This window comes from Hemitrygon akajei, chromosome 3 (assembly GCF_048418815.1).
Source record: "Hemitrygon akajei chromosome 3, sHemAka1.3, whole genome shotgun sequence".
In the NCBI taxonomy this organism is placed as follows: domain Eukaryota; kingdom Metazoa; phylum Chordata; class Chondrichthyes; order Myliobatiformes; family Dasyatidae; genus Hemitrygon; species Hemitrygon akajei.
Genome location: NC_133126.1, coordinates 17,108,654 through 17,127,391, shown reverse-complemented (window position 1 = coordinate 17,127,391; position 18,738 = coordinate 17,108,654). Strand labels below are relative to the sequence as shown.

At 39.3% G+C, this 18,738-nt stretch overlaps 1 protein-coding gene across 1 annotated transcript in view; it reads right to left on the bottom strand.

Moving 5' to 3' along the window:
• Positions 1-206: 206 nt before the first annotated feature.
• Positions 207-18,738, bottom strand: part of LOC140724740 (latent-transforming growth factor beta-binding protein 2-like) — a 411,525-nt gene continuing 392,993 nt past the window's right edge. Inside the window, exons 35-37 of the mRNA XM_073039256.1 lie at positions 14,256-14,660; positions 5,885-6,034; positions 207-4,194 (exon numbers count right to left, since the gene is read on the bottom strand). Coding sequence (XP_072895357.1) covers positions 4,034-4,194; positions 5,885-6,034; positions 14,256-14,660 — 716 coding nt within the window. The 3' untranslated portion in view covers positions 207-4,033. The remainder of the gene's footprint in view (positions 4,195-5,884; positions 6,035-14,255; positions 14,661-18,738) is intronic.

The following is an 18,738-nucleotide window of genomic DNA, read 5'->3' as shown; positions in this document are numbered from 1 at the left end:
ATTTTCTTACCTATATTTGGTTGCCTCATTTTACAATGAATTTTGAAAAAAGAATGCTTATCAGTAGTTAAATCAGGTCCAGGCAGTTTTACTTAAATTTCAAATTAATTTTATACAACACAGATCAAGTATTTTCCTTGATTTTGAGATTCCAACTGTGAGGAAGTGATGGGAAACTTCACTGATATTCCTGGAAACAAGACTAGTACTTTGTAGCATCTGTTTTTTATTTTTTAACAATACAGACACATGGGCTTTTGATTAGAATTTTAGTTTGCATGACAACTGACATATCTATAAAAACCTGAAACCAACCAATATCATAATGCAGGCTACAAGAATAACAAAGAAACTGACCAAGAAAGCATAATTAAAGTGATCTCTGCTTTTGGTCGCACTTGATCCTTTTAGGTGACAAGCAAATACCAATCTCAAAAAAAATTTGAAAGTTAAACCAAGTGATCTAATTAAAATTCCTTGGATAATCAAGGGATAATTTCCTCCATGTGATCATTTTCACTCATTCAGAATACACTGATGAGAGAGATAAATACTTCATTTCTAGGGCTATCAAGGGTTCAGGGAGAACAGGCAGGAAAGTAGAGCTAAGCCAAAGTCCAATTATCCAAGATCTTATTCGTATGCCCTACACTTGTTCTAATTTTTATATTCTTAAGAGTGCACAACACATCACATTGTCACACAGATTTTCTATTTTAAAGCTGTACAATGTTGGGAAATTGCCACTTTAGTCTCAAGTATGAGAGAAAAAATGGCCTTAGTGATTAGCACTAAATATTTAATAAAACAGAAGCTGTGTAATATATTCCACTTTCAAAACTGGGTTCCAATGAAGTGATGGAACAGAATTCCAGAAATACTTTAATATACTGTCAATACTGTTTTTGAATATTTGGTGTAAGCAGCTGTAACCAACTTTCTTCCTTTTTTTTTGCAGGACATGGGCTTTCATCGGAAAGGCTCAATACAGAGGCTCAATTGCACTTGGGTAACTGGTGATGAGCTACATTCTTGAATCACTGCAATTGTGTTGCACACTGGTTGATAGAACTGTTCTTCAGGGCAAAGCATTTGTACTTTATATGGTACATTACTGAAAATACATTTATGACCTACATATTGCAACAGAAAATAAAGTGAAATATGGATAAAGCATTTAACAATTTAAATTTTCAGCACGAGATACCGGAATTGATCACCAAAAAACTTGTAAAAGAATTGCCCAAACTGAAAACAGTTTTAATGTTATTACTAAATAACCAACCTTTATCTTGTGTAAAACATTAAATACATTGTATTTTGTATATAAATCTGTACAAAACATATGCTCCTTTCTTTTTGAGAATGAAAAAGGTATCCACAAAACATGTACAGGAATCAGGTGTTGTAGCTTTACAGACACTTTAGTAGCAAGTATGATTTACAAGATATATCAGAGCTTATTATGTAAAAAAACAAAATACACACACAAAAGAAAATAAAACTCATATGTTTCCTTTACTTGAGATTTTCAATAATTGATCTGTATTTACTTTAGCATTGGTTAGGTCACTCGAAGGACTAACAAAACATTCACTCTATGTGCAAGATTTGGACAGCTCTTTTACCAGCCTAAAATGTACAGATGTAAATTCACGTTAATTTTATCAAATCATTATACTATTTAATTTATAAACTTATGAAGTGAAATAAGAATCTTACTGTAATTTTAAAGGAATAATCTGAGATCACAATATTAGCTGCTGAGCCACATTTGTTCCAGATTTAATCCTTCTTTCATATCACAGAAGCCAATATCAGAATGAAGAGCCCTGCAACTATCATGAGCTTTCATGGGTCAGGAAGAGAAAAAATGGTCAGTGTTTCTCTGCCATTTCTTGTCACACTTGATGAAAGTTTTCAAACTAGGGGATGATCAGGCAAATCAGGATATCCAATCCTAGTGTTCATTTGAAAACATGAAGAATGACTACTGTAATTACATGTGGGAAATTTGTGAAGGTACAGCCAAACATGAAAATCAACACTTTCAGGAGAGGAACTAAGGAAAGAAAAGTACATTTAATTCATTTTCAGGGCAGCTGAGGTAATCTTTCAAAGTGAACTATTACTAATAAAATTAAAGTGCATTTATAAACTAATAGCATTATTTCTAAACAATTGAAAAGTAAAGGATTCCGTATTTTGATTCTGATTAAAATACATTTCCAGATCATTCAGAATATTATACACCCTGTTTCACTCCAAATTTCTGCTTGTTCCTTATTACATAAAGATTTCTTTTAACTGCATGCCCTCAAAGACTGAAAAGATAATGTGAAGCTTTGAACTTTGCTCTGGTTGCAATTAACTAGCTATGTTTTTCTTCAGATTGCTTCTATATCAACAATTGACTATACAATCCTAGAACATTGACGTAATAAAAGGCCTTGGAGTACATTCAATCAACTGGGCTGAGGACAATAGCACCAGCTGATATTGGATAATATGTGTTTACATTTTATCAGCATTAAAAGAGCTGAGTAGAGGCCATGGAAGCATTTTCAAATAGGATACTATATTTTCAGGGGTATATTTTTGAAAACAATCCAAAAGATTTGAGTTAAAAAAAACTCTTAAATAAGTATTTATTCTTAGAAGATACAGGCAGGTAAATCCCTTTAAGTTAACCTTTGCAACGACAAATAGGTATAATCTTCAATTTGACAAAGTTCAAACTCATACTTTTTGCTGTAGCATCAAATGATTTTAGGCACCAACCATGATTGTTTGGGCTATGTCTTACCCTGGCCTTCGCCACAGTACAAAACTCTGTAAAGTAAGGTTATTGCAGGGAATTTTTAACTCACTTCATGTATTGAACACATCTAAATAAAGTTTGGCTGAGGAGGAGTTTGGAGGGGCTCTGCACATAGCTTTAATATCTAAAGGACAAGAAACCAATAAAAAACTGAAGCACATAAAGTGATATTCCGAACCTTCCAAAGTTGCAGATTTTGCACGCCATCTGTTTGGGTGTTGATAGAGGGTAAAGTGTAAATTTCTGATCAACACTGTATGACAGGATCGAGCCCTCTGCTCTCCAACCTCTAACATATACTGAATATTCACAGCATGTTCTATTGACCACAAGGAACTTGTTTACTCCTTCACACTTTATTGAATTATAATTTTAAAAAATTTAGAAGATGCACTTATATCTTGGATTTCAGTAATCCACTTGCCTGTCATCTGATTTAATACATTTTCAACGTGTATTTTTAACCTGACAGTAGGAACATTACGGTCTTTGTACTGAAATCTATTATTTGAAGAGAGTTTTTACCAATAGGAATGAAATATAGTGACATCTTGTATTAATATTTGGGGTTTAGAATTTTTAAAAAATCAAAGATTATAAACAGGTGATGTCATACATACTTTTATACTGTACAACCAAATGAAATTTCACAGGAGTAATTAAGACATGTTCAGGTTAGCAGAGATTATTTTCATATTATTGTTATGGAAACCATGCACATTGTAATGTTCAGCCAACAGCAGTGAAATGTGAGCCTTCAAATTACAATGCAAGTTCCTCCCATACACTTGCACTTCCTTCATCACTATTTTTAGTTGCTATCCTTTCCCCTCTCCAAAAAGATGTGTTCATGAACACAATACCACATGAACAGAGAACAGAGACATGGACCAAATAAGGAAAATATGTCTTTTTGGGAATTTAGACTTCTTCATTTTTCAAAGAAAGTACTGTGTTTACTTATTCTCAGCCTATTTGCTCTTTGTGTTGTCTCTGTACTTTGGTTTCTTAAATATAGTCATTGCCAATTTAATCATTTTTAAAGTCATAGGCATAAATTATTAAGAAGCTAGGTAACTGCATTGGTACATTTGTGGTTTATCACTGAAACTTTACTCACATTGATAATCCCAAGTAAAATAAACATTTCTCCCCTTAAAATAATTCACCAAGTGCTTCCAATTCCCTTCCCAGGGGACAGTGCTGAGGTTCTTATTGATGTCCTGCTTCTCTTTCGAGTATACAGTCATTAGCATTCTGTGAAAGCATATAGCCTGGTAAACATATGCATTTATATGAGCCCTCTGTGTTCTCACAGTTTGCATTCCTGCAGAGTGGTATGGTGTCACTGAGATCATCACATTCATTTATATCTAGAAAAAAAAAAGTAAAGGTGGTAAGTAAAAAATTCATCTCATTGAGTTTAATGACATCCAGCATAAAATTTTGCAATACTTCCAATCACAAGAACTCTAAAGTTCAAACGAATTCAATGCTATAGGCCAATATTGCTCATCCTGATGTCTGTGTGACAAACCTGTGTACTTAGTGGTCATCCACATAAATAACCAAAATCCTCCCTGTTCCTTCAGATTTAAAGAGCCCCTTCTTGCACAATATCCCATTTCCTTGCTCTGGACAAGTGTACAAGTTCTTTTTTGTTGGCCTCAAAGCTTGGAGGGAAGAATGGAATGAAATCACCATCACAAAATAAACTAATGATCTCCACCACAAACAACAGGCTTCCTGGCTTAGACCTCCTGTATAAAACTTGGAAAACACTAAATTACATTTGATCGAGACATAGCTAAAAATAATATCCTCAAGTGTTATATTAGAAGTTTTGCAGAATATGACTTTGGCAAACCTGATCAAGCAGTTCAAACACTCTATAAATTCACAATAACACCATTGTTGTTGGTAAAATCTCATGTTGCAACAAGGAGGCATAAAGGAGTTGGATAGATTGGCTGGTTCAGTGGAATCACAACAACAGTCTCAAACTCATCAGCAAGACCCAAGATACTGCTTGTGGACTTCAGGAAGGGGAAGGTTTGTGACAGTCTTGAGGGGTCATTGTTGGAAAGGGTGAACAGCTTTAAGTTCCTGGGCAACAACATTTTGGAGGATCAATCCTGGGCTCAATACATTAATAAAATCATGAAGACAGCTTGCAAGCAGCTCTTGGAGTTTGAGGATTATTTGGTATGTCAACAAAGACTCTTGAACATTTCAATAAATGTATGTTATATAGCATTCTGACTGGTTGTGTCAGAACCTGTTATGAAGGCCCCAATGCACATGATCTCAAGAGGCTGCAGAGGCTTGTAGACTCAACCAAATGCATTAGATCAGATAACTAAATTTAAAATTGACATATAAAACATGATTTGCAAATAATTATATGAAAGAACATAAGAAATAGGAGCAGAATTAGGCCATCTGACCCATTGAACTTGCTCCGCCATTCAATAAGATCATGGGTGATCTAGCTGTGAACTCAGCTCCGCTTAACTGCCTTTTCCCCATAACCCTTAATTCTCCTCCCATGCAAAATTCTATCTCATTGTGTCTTAAGTGTATTTAATGAGGTAGCCTCCACTGTTTCCCTGGGCAGAGAATTCCACAGATTTACTAGTGTCTGGGAAAAGCAGTTTCTCCTCATCTCCAACCAAAATCAATTCCCCCAAATCATAAGGCTATGTCCCTTCATTCTAGTAATTACTTTCTATTAAAGAACATGATAATAAGAAGGAAAGTTTTCTGGGTCAGCATCATCATTTAATGTGATTATGGTTGATTAGCTTCACATTCCCATTTATTCCTACATTTTAGAAAATCTCACGAGGTTAGTGTAAACAACACATTATCTTTTTAGAAAAGTTAAGAGATGAAATGTTGGAAGAGACAGTGTCACCAATTGTACCAATGACGGGAACAGTTCTATTCAGGATTAAAGGTTGAAAATATTGTGATAGGTTGGCGACTGGTGAACAGAGGTGGTAGATATCTGAAAAAGGAAAGTGCAGAAATGAGTTTACATGGAAACAAATGTTCACTTACCTACACAAGTCATTTTTGTCATATCAAGCTCAAACCCATCAAAACAATCACAGGTGTATCCTTCCTGTACTCGTACACATCGACCATTTTCACAGCCATTCAGAATTCCACACTCCTCTGCTTGTAAGCCTTCAAAGCTACTGGAACGACCTGTAAAAATGGATTTAAAAATTTTTCAATAGCAGTGAAGATTGTATGTCTCAGGTATTTTGATCTTCAAACTGCCATAACCAGATCCCACTACCTTATATTCAGTTTCTGCACCAAGGATTTTGATGGTCAGTAATCCAGTGTAATGTATATAAGGTCCAAGATGTTAAATTAAGACAAATTTTGAAAAATATCCAATTTGAGTTCAGATTATCAGTTTACAAATTGCAATGGCTTGTCCTAAGAAAAGATTATTTATGCTTACATTGTCCCCTACTTTTGAGGTCTGTTTTGAGGCTAACATCTCATTAGTCAATGGCTCTTACTTACTCCTCTATCTCATAATCCATTCACTTTAAATGCAGTCTTTCCCACATATCTAAGGTCCATACTGAATGCTGATTAACTGTAAATGTTCTGTCTAAATCATTCCTGTAGATTTTTTATTCTTTTAAGGCCATCTTCTTTTCTAGCATGCATACTAGAACTATTTTGTATAGAACATAGAATAGTACGGCACAGTACAGGCCCTTCAGCCCACAATGTTGTGCCAACCCTTAAACCCTGCCTCCCATATAACACCCCAACTTAAATTCCTCCATATACCTGTCTAGTAGTCTCTTAAATTTCACAAGTGTATCTGCCTCCACCACTGACTCAAGCAGTGCATTCCACGCACCAACCACTCTCTGAATAAAAAGCCTTCCTCTAATATCCCCCTTGAACTTCTCACCCCTTACCTTAAAGCCATGTCTTCTTGTATTGAGCAGTGGTGCCCTGGGGAAGAGGCGCTGGCTGTCCACTCTATCTATTCCTCTTAATATCATGTATACCTCTATCATGTCTCCTCTCATTCTCCTTCTCTTCAAAGAGTAAAGCCCTAGCTCCCTTAATCTCTGATCATAATGCATACTCTCTAAACCAGGCAGCATCCTGGTAAATCTCCTCTGTATCCTTTCCAATGCTTCCACATCCTTCCTATATTGAGGCGACCAGAACTGGACACAGTACTCCAAGCGTGGCCTAACTAGAGTTTTATAGAGCTGCATCATTACCTCGCAACTCTTAAACTTTATCCCTCGACTTATGAAGGATAACACCTCATAAGCTTTCTTAACTACCCTATCTCCCTGTGAGGCAACTTTCAGGGATCTGTGGACATGTGCCCCCAGATCCCTCTGCTCCTCCACACTTCCAAGTATCCTGCCATTTACTTTGTACTCTGTCTTGGAGCTTGTCCTTCGAAAGTGTACCACTTGTTTTAAATCAATTGTCACAGTTCAAGTCATGTCAAGTCACTTTTATTGTCATTTTGACTATAACTGCTGGTACAGTACATAGTAGAAATGAGACAGTGTTTTTCAGGACCATGGTGTTACATAACACAGTACAAAAACTAGACTGAACTACGTAAAAAAACAACACAGAGAAAGCTACACTGGACTACAGACCTACACAGGACTGCGTAAAGTGCACAAAAACAGTGCAGGCATTTACAATAAATAATAACAGGACAATAGGGCAAGGTATCAGTCCAGGCTCTGGATATTGAGGAGTTTTATAGCTTGGGGGAAGAAACTGTTACATAGTCTGGTCGTGAGAGCCCGAATGCTTTAGAGCCTTTTCCCAGACGGCAGGAGGGAGAAGAGTTTGTATGAGGGGTGCATGGGGTCCTTCATAATGCTGTTTGCTTTGCAGATGCAATGTGTAGTGTAAATGTCTGTGATGGCGGGAAGAGAGACCCCTATGATCTTCTCAGCTGACCTCACTATCTGCTGCAGGGTCTTGTGATCCGAGATGGTGCAATTTCCGAGTGATGCAGCTGCTCAGGATGCTCTCAGTACAACCCATGTAGAATGTGATGTGGATGGGGGGTGGGAGGTGGACTTTCCTCAGCCTTCGCAGAAAGTAGAGATGCTGCTGGGCTTTCTTTGCTATGGAGCTGGTGTTGTGGGACCAGGTGAGATTCTCCACCAGGTGAACACCAAGAAATTTGGTGCTCTTAACGATCTCTACCAAGGAGCCGTCGATGTTCAGCGGGGCGTGGTCGCTCCGTGCCCTCCTGAAGTCAACAACCATCTTTCTTTTTTGTTTTGTTCACATTAAGAGACAGGTTGTTGGCTCTGCACCAGTATATTAGCCGCTGCACCTCCTCTCTGTAAGCTGACTTGTTGTTCTTGCTGATGAGACCCACCACAGTCGTGTCATCAACGAACTTGATGATGTGGTTTGAGCTGTGTGTTGCAGCACAGTCGTGGATCAGAAGAGTGAACAGCAGTGGACTGAGTACACAGCCCTACGGGGCCCCCGTGCTCAGTGTGATGGTGTTGGAGATGCTGCTCCCGATCCGGACTGACCGAGGCTTCCCAGTCAGGAAGTCTAGGATCCAGTTGCAGAGGGAGATGTTCAGGCCCAGTAGGCTCAGCTTTCCAATCAGATTCTGAGGGACGATTTTGTTGAATGCTGAACTGAAGTATATGAACAGCATCCGAATGTATATGTCTTTTTTGTCCAGGTGGGTTGGGACCAGGTGGAGGGTGGTGGCAATGGTGTCATCTGTTGAGCGGTTGGGACAGTATGCAATCTGCAGGGGGTCCAGTGAGGGCGGCAGCAGGGTCTTGATATGCCTCATGACGAGCCTCTTTTTAACACTTCATGATGATGGATGTAAGTGCAAAGGGACGGTAGTCATATAGGCAGGACCCTGAAGACTTCTTCGGCACGGGGACGCTGGTGGTGGCCTTGAAGCACGTCGGAACCCTGGCGCTGCTCAGGGAGATGTTGAAGATGTCAGTGAGAACATCTGCTAGCTGGTCTGCACATCCTCTAAGCACTCTACCAGGGATGTTGTCTGGTCCAGCAACCTTCCATGGGTTGACCCTGCACAGGGTTCTTCTCACATCGGCCAAGGTGAGACACAGCACCTGGTCATTTGTAGGAGGGGAGGACTTCCTTGCCGCCATGCCATTTTCTGCCTCAAACCGGGCGTAGAATTTATTCAGCGCATCTGGGAGGGAGGCATCACCTGCACAGTCAGGTCATGTTGTCCTGTAATTGGTGATGTCCTGGATGCCCTTCCACATGCGCCGCGTGTCGCCGCTGTCCTGGAAGTGGCTGTGGATTAGCTGGGCGTGTGCACGCTTTGCCCCTCTGATGGCCCGGGACAGTTTGGCCCTCTCTGTTTTTTTAAGAGATGAAAAATATACCTTTGGATAAATATTCCTAACATGCAATTCAACAACTATAGACAGTAATTACAAGTTGTATTTGCTTTCCAAAATTCTGTTCTATTGACTTCAGTGGTAAATTTAAAGATAAAATTGTTCAAAACTATACTCAAAACGAACACCTGATGACTCTTTGGCAACTCAAATGCTGATGATAGTGGTTCAGAGAAAAGCATAACATTCAATTTAACCACAATTTAAACAACATTTAAACACAAAATATAATAAATCATATGTTGGTACAGCCAGTGAGACTGGGTTTATTCCAGTCCTTGTAATTACTGACTGTACTTTGTGCATTGCATGTTAAGCATATTTATGAAAAGATACATGTCTCACCTATATCTCTTAAAAAAAATTTAACTGTAACAATTGCCGAGCTTGCATCCCTTCCCTGTGGGTTTTTGCAGTGTGTCCCAGTTTTCTCCCACATCCCAAAACTGTATCACCCGGTGGTGAAAATGTGGGGAGAATTTATAAAAATGGAGTTAATATAAGATTGTGAAAATAGTGGTTGAAGGACAGTGTTGACCAGTTACTCACTAAGTCATCTAAATTATTTTTGGAAAATGCACTATAAAATGTTTCAGAACCAAGAGAGAATCTGAAGATTCTGGAAATCCAAGCAACACACTCAAAAATGCTGGAGGAACTCAGCAGGCCAGGTAACTCACTGGAATTTAGAAGAATGCGGGGGAATCTCATTGAAACCTATCGAATGTTGAAATGACTAGATAGGGTGGACGTGGAGAGGATGTTTCCTATAGTGTGGGTGTTCAGAACTAGGGGGCACAGCCTCAAAATTCTCCCCACATATACCCTCCTCCCCCAGATTCTACCTCTGACCTATATAATCTGAGCAACATAGAGAGGCAAATTAATCCACTAATTTGCACATTTTTCGGGTGTGGGAGTTAACTGGGACATACTGCAAAAGCCTCAAAATTGGAAGAAAGAAAATGAGGGAGGAGTAACCCAAGTGTGGCCTCATCGCGACAGTAGAGGAGGCCATGGGTTGACATATCACTCAAGTTGGAGGAACAACACCTTATATTTCACTTGGGTAGCCTCCAACCTGATGGCATGAACATCGTTTTCTCAAACTTCTGGTAATCCACTCCCCTCCCCCTTCACCAGTCCCCATCCCTTTTTCCCCTCTGACCTTATTTCCTTGCCTGTTCCTCCCCCCTTTTCTTTCTTCCATGGCCTTCTGTCCTCTCCTATTAGATTCTCCCTTCTTCAGTCCCATATCTTTCACCAATCAACTTCCCAGCTCTTTACTTCACCCCTTCCCCTCCCAGTTTCACCTATCACCTTGTGTTTCTCCCTCCCTCCCTTCCCCCCATCTTTTAAATCTACTCCTCATCTTTTTTTCTCCAGTCCTGCTGAAGAATCTCGGTCCGAAGTGTTGACTGTACTTTTTTCCATAGATGCTTCCTGGCCTGCTGAGTTCCTCTAGCATTCTGTATGCATTGCGATAAAATGTTTAGGGCTTTCAGAAAGTGTCATACTGTGGGAAAAGGAATGAGTGGCACCACAATTATTTAAATATTCAGTGGGGAGAAGGGTGGTAATAGATGTAGCTTGTGGGGGTGGTGTGAGGGTAAAAAAAAGTGCTTTCAAAGCATTACAGTTTAGCAGGTGTTGGTCCCATTAGAAAAGCATTTCCACAGAAGTAGGTGCCAGTTTTACATTATTCACAACTCCACTAACTAGTCCCTGCATTCCCAGCTGTTGAGAAAAAGGATCATTTTTTGAACAAAATGTTCCTGAAGAACCAAGAGTACTGCTCCTTCCATCTTCATTACTGTGCATTGCTTATTTATATATTCCCTTCCAGAATTCCTCCTTTTCATACACAGTACTTTGTGCTCACAACTTTCTTTCACATTTCCTGATTCCTTTCCTGGATTCTTCTAAACTCCTTTCCCAACTACCTCTCTCCATGCTTACCCCACTTTCATGAATGCTTCTTGCACCTCTCTCAATGAAGCTGACCATTTGAATGTCTTCCTTTCTATCCCATTTGTCTAGTTTTCTCTCACAATTACAATCCTTCATTATTACCTTCCTGTCTATCCCAATTCACTTTCCCATTTTGATTACTTCTTCTTTCTGCTCCTCAGTCTTCATCCCTTCCTCTTTTCAATTATTCCAAATCTCAAAATCTACCCAAAGGCTGCCATCATTGTTGAATCACTTTGGAATATAGCTTATTATCAGTAACATTAAATATGCTGTGAAATTTTACATTTTGCATCAGTAGTACAGTGCAAGACATAATAATGACAAAAATTAATGAAGAGTGCTAAAGACAAATAATGAGTTAGTGTTCATGGACTCAGGGACCATTCAGAAATTTGATGGCAGAGGGGTAGAAGTTGTTTTAAAACACTGAGTGTGTGTCTTCAGGCTCCTTTGTTAGACAACTGAGAACTTGCAATAGAAAACCACAGCTCAATCACTGGGGCTCAATTTCAACTGAACCATAGCCTACCTGTTCCAGAGAAGTGAGCCTATCAGTTTATGTACAGCAAAATTACACATCTTTGAATAGTTACTGTGACAAATTTTCATTGTGTTTAATACCATAGGTCATAGGAGCGGAATTAAGCCATACAGACCATTGAATCTGCTCCACCATTCCATCACGGCTGATCCTGGATCCCACTCAACCCCATACACCTGCGTTCTCGTCATATCCTTTGATGCCCTGACTGATCAGGAAACTATCATCTTCCGCCTTAAATATGCGCATGGACTTGGCCTCCACCGCAGTCTGTGGCAGAGCATTCCACAGATTTACTACTCTCTAACTAAAAAAATCCCTGCTTACCTCTGTTCTAAAGGGTTGATATTCAATTCTAAGGTTGTGCCCTGTAGTTCTGGATACCTCTACCATAGGAAACATCCTCTCCACATCCACCTTATCCAGTCCTTTCAACATTCAGTAGGTTTCAATGAGATCCCCTCGTATTCTTCTAACTTCTAGTGAGTACAAAGCTGACAAACATACCTCACACATTAACCCTTTCATTCCCAGAATAATCTGTGTGAACCTCCTCTGGACTCTCTCCAATGACAACACATCCTTTCTGAGATATGGGGTCCAAAACTGTTGACAATGCTCTAAATGCAGCCTAACTAGTGTCTTATAAAGGCTCAGCATTATTTCCTTGCTTTTATACTCTATTCCCCTTGAAATAAATCTGCCAACATTGCATTTGCCTTCTTACCATAGTCTCAACCTGCAAATTAACCTTCTGGGAATCTTGCATGAGGACTCCTAAGTCCCTTTGCACCTCTAATGTTTGAACCTTCTCCTCATTTAGATAATAGTCTGCACTACTGATCTTTTTACCAAAATGTATTATGATACATTTCCCAACACTATATTCCATCTGCTACTTTTTTGCCCATTCTTCCAATTTGCCTAAATCCTGCTGCAATCACATTGCTTCCCCACACTACCTACCCCTCCACCTATCTTCATATCATCTGCAAACTTTGCCACAAAGCCAATAATTCCATTATCTAAATTTCTGACAATGTGAAAGGCAGTGGTCCCAATACTGACCCAAGGAACACCACTAGTCACTGGCAGCCAACCAGAAAAGGCTCCTTTTATTCCCACTCACTGCCTCCTGCCTGTCAGTCATTCTGCTATCCATGCCAGTATCTTTCCTGTATCACCACAGAATTTTACCTTGTTTAGCAGCCCCATGTGTGGCAACTTATCAAACGCTTTCTGAAAATGGAAGTAAATGATATAACCTGTCTCTCCTTTGTCCACCATGCTTGTTACTTCCTCGAAGAACTCTAATTGATTTGTCAGGCAGGATTTCCTATTACAGAAATCATGCTGACTTTGACATATTTTCTCATTCGTCTCCAAGTACCCTGAAAGCTCGTCCTTAATAATAGACCCCAACATTTTCGCAACCACTGAGGTTAGCGTTTGCATGGTAAGCACTAATGATATAATCTATAAATCTTCTTTCCTCTCCAGAGTACATCTAAAGATTGTGCTAGAGTAAACAGCCCTCAAGTGCTGATCTATATTCTAAAATGTGACAAGGCTCTTTGACTCCGGCATATTTTTAGGCAGCAAGTTTCAGATTTCCACCTTTTACTTAATTAAATATTATTTCTTTCATGACTCACCTTGAACCTTTCTAGCAATTTGTTTAAAATTACATCAAGATATTGACCTTCACAGTATATTATGAGAAATAGCATTATCCTGTTTTGCCCTCTCATAACTTTACACATCTCAGATGAAAATTATTTCACACCAGGTTTTCATCTACATTGTTAATATAAATTGCATGGAACCAAAGAAACTAAAGATTCTGAATGATCAGTATTTAAACCTATAGCATCCACTAGCTAAAGTGAAAAATATTTTTTTCTCTGCTTTGATTTCCTTTTTAACTAATCTGTTGTTTCAACTAGCTGATCCTTTAATTAATGTAGCAGATTCTTTAAACCAGTGCATTCTTTTTATGTTCTCTGGTTTTCGATGTATCCCACCATTCACTCAAAGTATAACCCTACAATGAGCAATCCCCATTGGGAACATATTCAACTTAGTTATATAAGAAATTACATTTTAAGTGACATTATCTCTAGTTATTATGATGCAGTAGCCTTACACTGTCTCCATTCACAATATGCCTTATAATATTCAGCAGAATCAAAACGAGATATTTCTTTTGCCACTGAAATGATAATCAGATCATCAATGGCATGGCTCATGGTTTGAGTTTAGGCTATGTTCCTGCCTTCTAAGGCAGCAAAGAACATGTATTGCTAAAATAATGAAAACTGTAAAAATGTTTACATGGATCTTTATGATTTACAAATCCTAAACAATAAGTTTGAACCTTTTGTTATTTGGATAACAATCACATACTCTCTCTATATAAATATGGATAACATGGATTTTCATCCAAATGTTTCGATATATTAAGGAGAAGTGAAAAAAACTTTACCATTGTCACTGTTACTAAAAGGAATGCTCAGAGGATCTTGAGGACGGTATAGTGGAATACGTGAATACCCCCTCGAGCCACTTTCAGGTTCACGTTGGGAGTCTGCTGGACCATATTGCAAAGAAAGCCGTGGATCTCTGAGTTCAAATCTTGAGTCAGTTTGGGGATTGCTTTGTCCATATCTTGATCCAAAATAGCGATCTTCCAATCCATATTCTACTCCATATTGAGAATCATATGGTCCAAATTCAGGCTGAAGATAATTGTCATAGGATCCAATTCCACGTTGTGAACCTTCAACATGGGATGGTGCTTCTTGGCCAAATTCATATCCAGATCTATCACGGAGGCCTGTTGTTCCATCACCAAATATCCTAGGAACATTACAAAGCTGTGCAAAATCATCTATAATAATATAGTAAAAACAAGTTAATAAACAAATAAATTATGAAAAAGTCATTAAACATTTTAGCCATAATAGTTACTTGGTCAAATAGTGTTGGATCCAATCTGCTATTTCTATTAAACAACTTTGATAATAAATGTGGTTGCTAACTTTTTAACTGTTAACAGACTTTGTTGAATTAATAGGTGATAACACAATATATTACCCATTCATATATTTGGGCAAAAATCAATGATTCAGATATCTCATGTAGGTGCACATAACTGGAATTCTTTTCTAAGAAAAATATATCAGTTGAATTCTGAAAGCAAATGGCAAGCCACTGATTATTCTGATTAGTTACAATATTTTATTCTGAACAAAAAGTAAACATTCTAATGAAGCAAACAAAGCCTGCAACAAATATTGAGAATGCTAAAAACACTAAGCAGATTGGGCAGCATTGTGGAGGGAAAAAAGAGTTGATATCTCAGGTCAGAGGCATTTGACTGAACTGACTTGTGGCTTGAATGCTATCACCTCATACACAGTAAAACCAAACACCACATGTTTCACTCCCAGATGAGCTCAATGCCTTTAATGCTTGCTTTGAATGACAGAAAATGGAGACAACCTCAGGAACTCCCACAGCCCATGATGCCCCTGTGATTTCAGCCTCCGAGGACAACATGAAAGCATCCTTCAGGAGGGTGAACCCACCGAAAGCATAAGGCCAAGATGGGTACCTGGTTGAGTTTTGAAGAGCTATACTGCATCAACTGCCTGAAGTGTTTACTTCAGCAGTCTGAGGACTTCACCTGCTTCAAGCAGGCTTCAATTATACTGATGTCCAAAAAGAGCATGGTAACCTGCCTCAGTAGTGCTTACATCCACTGTGATTAAGTATTTTGAGAGGTTGGCGATGAAACATCAAATCTTGCCTGAGGAGCAACTTAGATCCACTCCAATTTGCCTATCATTTCAACAGGTCAACAGCAGATACCATTTCACTGACTCTACTTAATACTGGAACATCTGGACAGTGAAGATGCATATATCAGACTGCTGTTCATTGACTACAGCTCTGCACTCAACATTATGAGTTGTAGTTGGGAGCTGAATGTCCAAGGTTACACGTTATATCGGAGGGATAGGAAAGTAGGCAGAGGGGTTGGTGTGGCTCTACTGGTAAAAAATGGTATCAAATCAGTAGAAAGATGTGACATAGGGTTGGAAGATGTTGAATCCTTGTGGATTGAGTTAAGAAACTGCAAGGGTAAAAGGAGTTGAAGGCAGTTATATACAGGCCTCCCAACAGTGGCTGGGAGTGGACCACAGGTTACAACAGAAAATAGAAAAGGCAAGTCAAAAGGGTAATGATATGCTAGTCAAAGGAGGTTGATTGGGAAAATCAGGTTGGTAATGGATCTCAAGAGAGTGAGTTTGTTGAATGCCTAAGAGATGGCTTTTTAGAGCAGTTTGTTGTTGAGCCTACTAGGGGATCAGCTATGCTGGATTGGGTGTTATGTAATGAACCGGAGGCGATTAGGGAGCTAAAGGTAAAAGAACCTTTAGGAACCAGTGATCACAATATGATTGTGTTCAACATGAAATTTGATAGGGAGACAGTAAAGTCTGATGTAACAGTACTTCAGTGGAGTAAGGGAAATTACAGTGATATGCGAGAGGAGCTGGCCAAAGTAAATTGGAAGGAGCTGCTGGCAGGGATGTCAGCAGAGCAGCAATGGCATGCGTTTCTGGGAAAAATGAGGAAGGTGTAGGACATGTGCATTCCAAAAATGAAGCAATATTCAAATGGTAAAATAGTACAACTGTGCCTTACAAGGGAAATCAAAGCTGATGTAAAAGCAAATGAAAGGACAAACAACCAAGCAAAAACTTAGTGGGATGATTGAGGATTGGGAATTTTTTTAAACCTGCAGAGAACTACAAAAAAAAATAATCAGTAGAAGGGAAAAAGTGAAATATGAAAGCAAGCTAATAAATAATATCAAATTGGATAGTAAAAGTTTTTTCAATTATGTTAAAAGTAAAATAGAAATGAGGGTGGATATAGGACAGTTAGAAAATGAGGCAGGAGAAATAATAACGGGGGTAAGGAGACGGCTGATGAACTAAATGAGTATTTTGCATCAGTCTTCACTGTGGAAGACACTAGCAGTTTGCCTGATGTTGTAGTGTGTGAAGGAAGAGAAGTGGGTGCAGTTACTGTTATGAAAGAGAAGGTGCTCAGAAAGCTGTAAGACCTAAAGGTGCATAAGTCAGCCGGACCAGAGGAACTGCAGCCTAGGGTTCTGAAAGAGGTAGCGTTAGAGATTGTGGTGGCATTAGAAATGATCTTTCAAAAATCATTGGACTCTGGGATGGTGCCAGAGGACTGAAAAATTGTAAATATTACTCCATTCTTTAAGAAAGGAGGGAGGCAGCAGAAAGGAAATTATAGACCAGTTAGCCTGACCTCAGTGGTTGGGAAGATGTTAGAGTCAATTGTTAAGGATGAGGTGATGGAGTACTTGGTGATACAGGACAAGATAGTACAAAGTCAGCATGATTTCCTTCAGAGGAAGTCCTGCCTGACAAACCTGTTGGAATTCTTTAAGGAAATTACAAGCAGGATAGATAAAGGGGATGTAGTGGATGTTGTATATCTGGACTTTCATAGCGTCTTTGACAAGGTACCACACATAAGACTGCTTATCAAGTTAAGAGCCAATGGTATTCCAGGAAAGTTACTAACATAGTTAGAGCATTGGTTGATTGGTAGGAGGCAGTGTGTGAGAATAAAAGGATCCTTTTCTAGTTGGCTGCCAGTGACTAGTGGGGTTCCACAGGGATTGGTGTTGGGACCACATCTTTTTATGCTGTATATAAATGATTTAGATGATGGAATAGATGGCTTTGTTGCCAAGTTTACAGATGATATGAACATTGGTGGAGGGACAGGTAGTGTTGAGAGTACGATGCAGAAGGACTTAGACAGGTTAGGAGAATGGGCAAGCAAGTGGCAAATGAAATACAATGTTGGAAATGCAATGTCGTGTGCTTTGGTATAGAAATAAATGTGTGGACTATTTTCTAACCATGGAGAAAATCCAGGAATCTGTTGCAGAAGAACTTGGGAGTCTTTGTGCAGAACACCCTGAAGGTTAACTTGCAGGTAGAGTTGGCGGTGAGGAAGGCAAATGCCATGTTAGCATTCATTTCAAGAGGTCTAGAATACATGAACAAGGATGTGATGCTGAGGCATTAAAAGGCACTGGTGAGACCTCACCTTGGGTATTGTGAACAGTTTTGGGCCCCTCATCTTTGAAAAGATGTGCTGGCATTGGAGAGGGTCCAGAGGAGGTTCACAAGGATGATTCCAGGAATGAAAGGGTTGTCACACGAGTAACGTTTGATGGTTCTGGGTCTGTACTCGCTGGAATTCAGAAGGATGTGGGGGGATCTCATTGAAACCTTTCGAATATTGAAAGGCCTAGACAGAGTAGATGGGAAAGGATGTTTTCCATGGTGGGAGAGTCTAGGACAAGGGGGCACAGCCTCAGGATAGAGGAGCACCCTTTCAAAACAGATGCAGAGAAATTTCTTTAGCCAAAGGGTGGTGAATTTGTGGAATTTTTGCCACATGCAGCTGTGGAGGCCAGGTTGTTGGATGTATTTAAGGCAGAGATTGATAGGTTCTTGATTGGACATGGCATCAAAGGTTACGGGGTGAAGGCCAGGAACTGGGGTTGAGGAGGAGATAAACAAAAAGTATCATCCTCACTTGCAGACCCCAGTGAGTTCGGATTTGCAACAAAATCTCCATCAGCATAGGTGCGCTATAAGGTTCTGTGCTTAGTCCCTTGCTCTACTCGCCTTATACTTATGGCTGTGAGGCTAAGTACAGCTCTAATGCCATAATTAAGTTTGCTGATTACACCACTGTCATTGGCTGAATCAAAGGTGGTGATGAATCAGTATTTAAGAAGGATATTGAAAATCTGGCTGAGTGTTGCCACAATAACCACTCATTCAATGTCAGCGAAACCGAAGAGCTGATTATTGATTACAGGAGGAGGAAACTGGAGGTCCACA